Consider the following 8,996-nt stretch of genomic DNA (forward strand, 5'->3'; position numbering starts at 1 on the left):
CCATGGGAGAATAAATGCTTGCAGGAAGCAGAAACCACTGCCTCAGTGATCCAAACCCAAGCCCTAATCAGATCCCAAGTGACTTTTTGGCCTCGACATCACGACTCTAACAACAATTACGAGCACTTAGGTGGATTTGGATGTGCCAGATACATGGGCACTATTAGGCATGGCTGTTACAGTCTTTGTTTCACAGGTGAGGAGCCTGGCATCCACCCCAAGGTGACCCAGTGTCAAGAGGGAGGCAGCACTGCCAGACTCCTTCCCCGTGTTCGTGTTTCTCTCTGCCTGGGGGACCCTCACCCACTGCACAGCTCAGTCATCTCCTCTGGAAAGACTTCTTCCTGTGGAGAAAGTTCCTCCCTCCTCTGGGCTTCCCATACTTTGTATGCCCTTGTTTGCTTCCATGAGAGTCCATGACTGTCACCTGAACTAGGATTCTTGGTGGACCTGTCTGTCTCTCCAAGCCCACCCCCTAGCCCTCCAGATCCTTTGGGTAGGGATGAGTCTAATTCATTGCTAGATGCTCAACCTGTGGTTCAGAGTCTGGCAAAGTGTAGCTGCTCGGTGGGTGCTGAATGAAGAACAGGAGAGCCTCGAGGTCTCTGGAGTCCAGCAGGTGGCCAGCAGTGCAAAGCTAGGGCCAATATCTTTGGAATCTCCTAAGAGAGGACCTTCTCCCAGGCCCAGAGCAGCACAAGATTCTTTCCTTCTTTTCCCAAACTGCATTACATTTTACCCCACACCAGACTCTGTGCCGGGGCAGAGGTAGATGGAAGGATCCAGAGACATGTTGGATATGACTAGTGCCCTTAAAGTGTAAATAGACCCAACTGGAAGTACGGGTGGTCAAAAACAAACACCCCAACTCATGGCAGGGGCCAGCATAACCTTGATACCTGTGGCAGTTAGTGTCTGCAGTCAGTCTTCAATGGACCACACCTCCCAGGACTCACACCCACGTGCAGTCCCCTCTGCCTGAGTCTGGGCTGGCCCAGCGATTGGCTTTAATCAATAGGATGCATCAGCAGTGACACTGTACCCTTTCTGGGTGTGACCCTTAAGAAGGCCTGGCATCTTCTGCTTTTATACTCTTGGTATCCAACCACCATTCAACCCTACCCCAAGCTAACCATAGGAGAGACCATGTGAAGAAAGAGGGAGAGGTTCCAGCCTCTCAGCATCTCTGTAAAAGCACCAGACACCTAAGTAATGCCATCTTGTATATACCAGGCCCAGCTGCCATCTGACTGCAACCTCACAAAAGATCCTAAGGAAAAGCAGCAGAACTGCCCAGTTGAGCCCAGCCAGCCCTCAGAATGTTGACAGATAACACAACAGTTGCTATTTTATAATACTAACTTTTGGGGCAACCACAGTTAAGTAAAACCATACCAAAACCTGGAATGGAGATTATAAGAAAGAAACCACAGGCCCATCTCCTCATGATCATAGCTTCAAACTCCCTAAAGAAAACATTAGCAAACCAAATTCAGTAATATGTGAAAAGAATAGCATGTCACATCTAATTTGGATCTATTCCAGGAATGTGCAGTTATTTTAACATTTAAAAAAAGAATCAATATAATTCATCCTACTAATATATTGAGAAAGAAAAAAAAAATCATGCAGTCAGCTCAATAGCTACAGAAGAAGTGATGATATTCAATATTCATTAATATTAGTAATTTTTAAAAATGATAAGATAAAATTGTTAGAAAACTAGGACAAGAAGAAAATATATTTAATTGATAAAGGGTATCTTTAAAAAAAAAGGCAGCAAACACAACTGTGAAACCCTAAGAGTTTCCTCATGAGATCAATAAAGCAACAGCAGGTCACACACACCACGTATTGCATGACTCCATTCACATGAGATGTCCACAGTCTACAGAGACAGAGGGCAGAGTCAGAGTTGCCCTGGGCTGTGCAAAATGGAGAAAATGCCAGTGACTGATAATGGGTACAGAGTGGTGAAAATGTTCTAAAATTGATTGTAGTGATGGTGAACACTCAAATGGTGAATACACTAAAATTACTGAATTGTACACTTCAATGGATGAATTGTATAGAATGCAAATTATATCTCAATAAAGCTTTAAAAATATTAGAATAAGGCCAGATGCCTGTTTTCACCACTTCTGTTCAATACTGTACTAGAGGTTCTAGCCAGCACAGTCCAACAAGAAAAAGAAATTGAAAAGTATAAGCTTGGAAAAGAATACACAAACTGTCTTTATAGACATGCTTGTGTACATACAATATCATAAAGAATCTATGACTAAACCTAATTGCAACAAATCTTGTAAACATAATGCTGAGCCAAAGAACTCAGACACAAAAAAATACATACTGTAGGACTCCATGTATATGTGTGTGTATATGCATATGTGTCTGTGTATATGCATGTGTGTATATGTATGCTGTATATCTACTATATATATATATATATAGTACGTATATGTATATGTGAAGTTCAAAAAAGTCAAGACTATAGATTGAGCCTCCCAAGTCCCAAATTTGAAATGCTGTAAATCTAGAACTTTTGCATGCTAACATGACACACAAATAAAATGCTCATTGGAGTGTTTCAGATTTAAGATTTTCAGATTTGGGATGCTCAACCACTAAGTAAAATGCAAATATTCTGAAATCAAAAAAAAAAATGCAAAATCAGAAACACTTCTGGTCCAAGCACTGTGGATAAAGGAAACTAACCGGTACAGTGTTTCAGAATGCCTACTTCAGTGGTAAAGTTATATTATCATAAAAGTCAGCAGAGTGGTGTCTTTTGCTGGGAAGAAAAGTGACGTGAGTAAAACGAGGCACATGGAGTTAGAAGTGTGGAGTGCAAGCAAGGTCATTTGGATGCTTGAAACCATTAATAAAGTCCTAGGTGCATGCTTCACGCATTTTTCTAATGAATATTCTATTTTACAATAAAACCATTATAAAAATTGTTTTTAAATTTTTTAAAACATCACAATTTTTTTAAAGAGGAAAATATCATTAAAGAAGAAGAAGGGAAAGACGGTTTCGGGGGGCCTCAGAGGAGGAAAAAGTCACTTCTGACTCTGAGGTCAGCCTTTGTGGACAAACGCTATGGGCAATACAGCCCTCAGAAGCTGGACACTTCAGCCTGGCCTGGAAGTCCAAGGGCAAAGGCCAAAGCAAAGCAAAACATCCTTGACTAATGCAAGGGCCTTGCCCTTAGGAAGGCCATGAACACCAGCTACTATTGTTGACGAGAGTCCTCCATTCTCATGCCCAGCTGCAGTCCCTAGACCCCATTCACTTTTAAAGGACCCATTAAATTACCTTCTCCAAAACTTCTCCCATTTCTCTGAACTTTATTGCTACTGAAATTTACCTTTTCCTTGTAATCCTTGTTGCTCCAATTTTTGATCATGTTGAGATGTCCTTTGTAGGATTTCCTGGTTGAGGCTCCCTGGGGCTTCAAGCAGTGATGTGCTTTGTCCTCTGGGATGGCCAGGCAGGCTTGCTGGGCTCACTGTGGGCATGTTTTATTTTATCGAAACTCTCAAATAAGAAGAGAGCAGGACCCTACTCCTGTGAAGACCTTTGCTAGCACTCCCTTCCCCTGAACATCCTTCCCCTCATCCTCAGACACTCGGTGCAGGACCAGGACTGCCGCTCAATTGCTCGTGTCTAGTGAGTGCCATTGCATGCCTGCACCACGCAGGGCACGTGACCTACAGCAGCTCCTTCAGTCCTCACAGCGTCCAAGGCCTCTGCGGGGAAGATGGGGCCAGACTCCAGCCTGTCTGTCCCCAGACTCCACCCAGCCTGGGCTTTACCTGCAACTGGCTGGAACCATGTCACCTCTCCAGAGGGGATGAGGAGGAAGGCAAGGAGTCAGATCTTACTCCATTGTCCTGCCGCTGTTCTCTGGCCTTGGGCTCTGACTCTAGGGAACCACTCTGGGGATGAGGGTCCCCATCATGTCCACCTTGCCCAGAAGGCTGACCCCTCCCACCTGGGAAGGTCAGCTACGATGCCGCCACTCGGCAGGCTGCCCTGCCCAGTGCAGGGGGGTAGCTGTGACTCCTGCAGCGTGAGCGTGCAGTGAGTTATGAAAGCTCTCCCCTGGCAGCTGTAATTATGTCCCACCTCACACCCAGCTCTGTGAATCACAGGTTAGAGGCAGACCAGCTAAGTGCACCGGGGAGAGCACCTCCTCCACTGACTGTGGCTCTCCAGCCCCAGCCACTCCCGCCCGGCCTGTGGCCAGCACTTCTCCGGAACAAACCCAAGTGCCTCCCTGGCCATTAATAACCTCCTCTGCGTTAATGAATTGTGAATGAAATCCTGGCCATTAAGACAGCCTAAGAAAATTCTTTGTATTGGGACAGATTTTTCTCTGAAAACCCATTATTGTCATGTTAGTCCTCCCTGCACAGGAGTAGGGTCCTGCTCTCTTCTTATTTGAGAGTTTCGATAAAATAAAACATGCCCACAGTGAGCCCAGCAAGCCTGCCTGGCCATCCCAGAGGACAAAGCACATCACTGCTTGAAGCCCCAGGGAGCCCCAACCAGGAAATCCTACAAAGGACATCTCAACATGATCAAAAATTGGAGCAACAAGGATTACAAGGAAAAGGTAAATTTCAGTAGCAATAAAGTTCAGAGAAATGGGAGAAGTTTTGGAGAAGGTACTTTATTGGGTCTTTTAAAAGTGAGTGGGGTCTAGGGACTGCAGCTGGGCATGAGAATGGAGGACTCTCATCAACAATAGTAGTTGGTGTTCAATGATGGTTAGTGATAGTGTCGCTTCCCACATACTACCCACTGTCCTGAGGGCCTCGAATGCTCTAGCTCGTGTTCTCCTCATTCAGTCTTACGAATTCAGTGCTATTATGATCAAGATCCCCATTCTGCAGATGAATGAGCAGAAGTACAGAGCGTTTCAGTGATTTACTCAAGATGTGCATGGCTACAGAATAGAAGAACTACAGTTCACACCAGCAGGCCCTTGCTGGAAGCCACTGTGCTAGTCAGCTGCTTCAGAATTGAAGGAGAAAATCCCCCAAGAGCCTGGTTTCTGATTGCCTAGCTCTGTCCCTGATGGGCAGCTTCCTGACTCGAGGCAGCCGGTTGCCTCACTGCCTGATGGGGGCAGCCCGAGGGCCATCCAGGCGCCCACCTGGTAACCCTGCAGACTGGTCTGCCACACCTGCACCTGTGGACACTCCACCTGGCCAGCCTCACTGGAGTGGCCAGGACCTCCTTCCCAAAAAGGGTTGCCATCTCCCACACCCCACCTCCAACCCTTGCCCAGCTCCCTCTGGCCCAAGCAGCCCTGCTGACCTTGGCAGCCACATCTTTCTCATGCACGTGCTACCCCACAGGCCCCAGCACCAACCCTGCTGCGCTAGCATCCCCAGCTCTCTCAATATGTGGAGGCTGTCTCAATATGTGCAAGACAAGGACTTCACATCCATGACAACCATGCCCAGAACCAAAAGACCAGGACCCCCTGCTCAGAGTCCTCTGATGTGTAACCACACGTAATGCTCTCGGCAGTGCCCCAATTGCTCACTGGGAGAACAGGTCTTGCCCTGGGGCATTGGGAGCCCTGCATTGGCCTCACATTCTAGCTGGGGGCTGGTGCAGCACAGAACAGCCTTGGCTTGGATCCTCAGTCACAGGGGAGCAGCACCCAGGGGGTATCTAGGGCTGGGCCCGAACCTCCGTGGCATACCCAGAGATATTTGCTATCTTCTGTCCAAGGCTGTGTGATCTCAGTAAGACCACAAAGCCTGGGGAAGGAGACTAGCACTGATTTGGGTCTGGGAGCTGAAAACAACTTTGATTCATTTCTTCTGGGTGAATTGCAAGCTGTCACGGGCTTGGAGAAGTGGTTGGGATGTCTGGGCTGGAAGGGGCCCCAGGGCTCAGCCCACATTGGTTCTGGTCTCTGTGGTCCTTGGCAAGTCCAGTCCCTCCCCCAGTAGACTTATGACTGTCCCTACTTGCTGGGGAGCAGCAAGGAGGGATGTCCAAGGCCTCTCATTGTCCCCCAACCAGCCATGCTCATCCATAGGAATTAATGAAAAAGTGGTGTTTGGTAGTGCCAGGCAGGGAGGGAAGGACACATCAGGAACCTGAGGACAGCAGCCTCCATCCCTAGGGGGAGACCCACCCGAATCAGTGATGTGTGAGCAAGTGACCTCCCCTCCCCAAGCCTCGGTTTCTCATTTATAAAAAGAGCTCAGTCAGGTGCCTTCTAGCGCCAGCATGCACGTTGTGCCAGTCCCCTAGTTGGCTAGCAGCCCCTAGGAAGCAGGGTTCAGGCCTAAGAGAAGGAGAACTGGTTCAGCCAACAGCTGTGCCCAGCTACCTCTGGGGATGCAGGAAGATGAGGGAGGCTATGTCATAGCCCAGAGCTCCTCAGACTGAGCTAGGACCTAAAAAATTGAGGTCTTTCCTTGCCCAGGCCTAGAATGGGCTGTGTGCTTAATTTCTGCAGCCTGGGGAAACCTAAGAGAAGGAGAAGACTGGGCCGCAAAAGTCAGAAAGCTGTGCTGGCCCCAAGCCACATAACACATGTTCCACCTTCACCCTACCTCTCGGCACTCTCCCATAGGCACCCAACACACCAGCCATTCTCCAAAGGGGTCTGGTTCTCCTCCTCGCCCCTGGAACTCTTTACCTATGCCATTCCCTACACCCAGAATCCCTTCCCTCCTTCTTCCTGGACGCTGCCTAGGGAGACTCCATCATATTCTCCTTCTGTCTCCAGAAACTGCCTTTGCTACAGAGATTGCCACACTGTGTGTGTGTGTGTGTGTGTGTGTGTGTGTGTGTGTGTGTGTGTGTGTGTGTGTGTGTGTGTGTGTGTGTGTGTGTGTGTGTGTGTGTGTGTGCGTCCCACCTGCTGGAGAGGGACCCTCCTCGAGAGCAGGGAGACCTCAGGCCTTAGCAGAACATGCAGGGGACACCCTAAGGCTGTGTCTCCTACTTCCTATTATCAGAAAAAAAAGCCTACAGCCTGCACCTATGCCCCCACCTCCCAGACCCCCTGTGACAAACGAGCCCCCTAACATTCCCCCAGACCCACGCTGGGGCCCAGCTCTGTTCCTGGCCAACACAGCTGCGCAGCCTGATCACTGAAGGAATAGGTTTGGGGCCAGGATCTGAGAAACACGGATAAGCCCATTCCAGCGAGGCTGCTCAGAAATCCCAAGGGCCAACCCACAGAGGCTCCTCTCTCTGAGTCTGACAAAATGCCCCTAACGATTTCCATCCTTCAGATAAAACAACAGCCACTGAGAAGAGAGCACATCCTGGAAAACCACAAATCCTAACGGCTCAGACCTCTGGCATCAGGAGACCTGGGGAAGGCAAGTGGCACAGCTGCATGCATGGAGAGGGAGCTGGGAGCAGGGATGATTGTCCCACACAGGCCCCACCCATGAGCTGCAGGTTGGCACCTAACAATGTTACCAGGGAGCAGGAGAAAGCTGTGAACATGGAAGGTCACTGTGGGGCAGCCTCCTCTAGGACCAGCCCTCTGTGGGTGGAATGATGCTTAGGACATTCTCTCCATGCTCAGGCCGCATGTAGGAAGCAATCAAGATAGCACTGGACATCACCAATGGCCCTGGCTGTGACTGACAGGAGACGAGGAAGCTGCACCGGCCCAGGTACAAGGACAGCCGAGCTGAGACCCAGGCTCACACAACCTCCACCACCCCCACGAGGTCACACCCACCAGCCCAGCTGAACCCAAACTCACCTTTGAGGGAGGCCACGTGGGACAAAGCCTGGGCATAGGTGGCCGTGTTCAGGAGAGTCCCCGGCAAGCAGGAGGGAAAGAAAGGCCCTGCAGGACCTACGGTTCGCCCCAGGCTGGGAAAGGAAGGAGATCATATTGAGGTCTCGCCCTGTGTCTGCAGTGCTGCCCGCGGCCCACCGGGCCCAGAGACCCACAGCCTCACCTCTGCTGGGCCTCCAGTGCCTCCTTCTTGCTCCGGGCTTGGTCCCCAGGGGGCGGGGAGTTGATGTTTCTCACTGGAGGAGGCGTCACCTCTGCCATGGGCTCCTTGGCTCCTGGCTCCTGGTCTGAGGCCCCTCTCTCCGTCTTCCTCCATTTGGCCCTTCTGTTCTGGAACCAAACCTGAATCCAAGATGGAAACATACACCCAGTGAAAATCAGACAGGAGGAAGAAGCCAGAACCCTGGACCCGGTGCTGGCACTCACAGCTCACCCTGCAGCCTCCTCTCCACACCATGCCCTCTGAACTACAGCGTCAGGCCCACAGAGGGGTCAAAAGATCCGCTTAAAAGGTTAGGACAGGCATTTTTTAATAAGTGTTAAATAATAGAAAGTATCCGAATGCCCATAGTAAGGGTAAAAGCACTGTCTTGTGGAAATCCTTAATATTGAGTCACACGCAAGTTTATTTATTTGATGTGAAATGTATTTCCTACTGGAGGTGGAGGATCACCAGCAAAGCAGCTTATGAAACCTGACCCGAGGCTTCCTCATCACAAAGACTCACTAGCTCTTCTGACAGCCGTGGCCTGGGTACCTGGATGTGTCTGGTCTGGCCTCGTATCTATGATATCATCTGGATACACATCATGACATATTCGTGATCAGCAGCCCAGTGCACCCATTAGAAACATTGACTCTGGGTCAGGCGTGGTGGCTCAGGCATGCAGTCCCAGGACTTTGGGAGGCCAAGGTGGGTGGATCACTTGAGGTTGGGAGTTTGAGACCAGCCTGGCCAACATGGTGAAACCCCATCTCTTTTTGTAAAAATACAAAAAGTTAGCCAGGTGTGGTGGTACGTGCCTGTAATCCCAGCTATTCAGGAGGCTGAGGCAAGATAATCACTTGAACCCGGGAGGTAGAGGTTGCAGTGAGCCGAGATCATGCCACTGCACTCCAGCCTAGGTGACACAGTGAGACTCCATCACAAAAAAGAAAGAAAGAAAGAAAGAAAGAAAGAAAGAAAGAAAGAAAGAAA

At 49.4% G+C, this 8,996-nt stretch overlaps 1 protein-coding gene across 1 annotated transcript in view; it reads right to left on the minus strand.

Annotated features, from left to right (window-relative positions):
- DRGX (dorsal root ganglia homeobox) overlaps window positions 1–8,996 on the minus strand; it is a 29,872-nt gene that overhangs the window by 12,452 nt on the left and 8,424 nt on the right. The window contains exons 5-6 of the mRNA XM_032171434.1: window positions 7,962–8,140; window positions 7,760–7,872 (exon numbers count right to left, since the gene is read on the minus strand). Of these exons, the coding sequence (XP_032027325.1) occupies window positions 7,760–7,872; window positions 7,962–8,140 (292 nt within the window). The remainder of the gene's footprint in view (window positions 1–7,759; window positions 7,873–7,961; window positions 8,141–8,996) is intronic.

This window comes from Hylobates moloch, unplaced genomic scaffold, assembly GCF_009828535.3.
Source record: "Hylobates moloch isolate HMO894 unplaced genomic scaffold, HMol_V3 SCAFFOLD_3, whole genome shotgun sequence".
NCBI classification, from domain to species: domain Eukaryota; kingdom Metazoa; phylum Chordata; class Mammalia; order Primates; family Hylobatidae; genus Hylobates; species Hylobates moloch.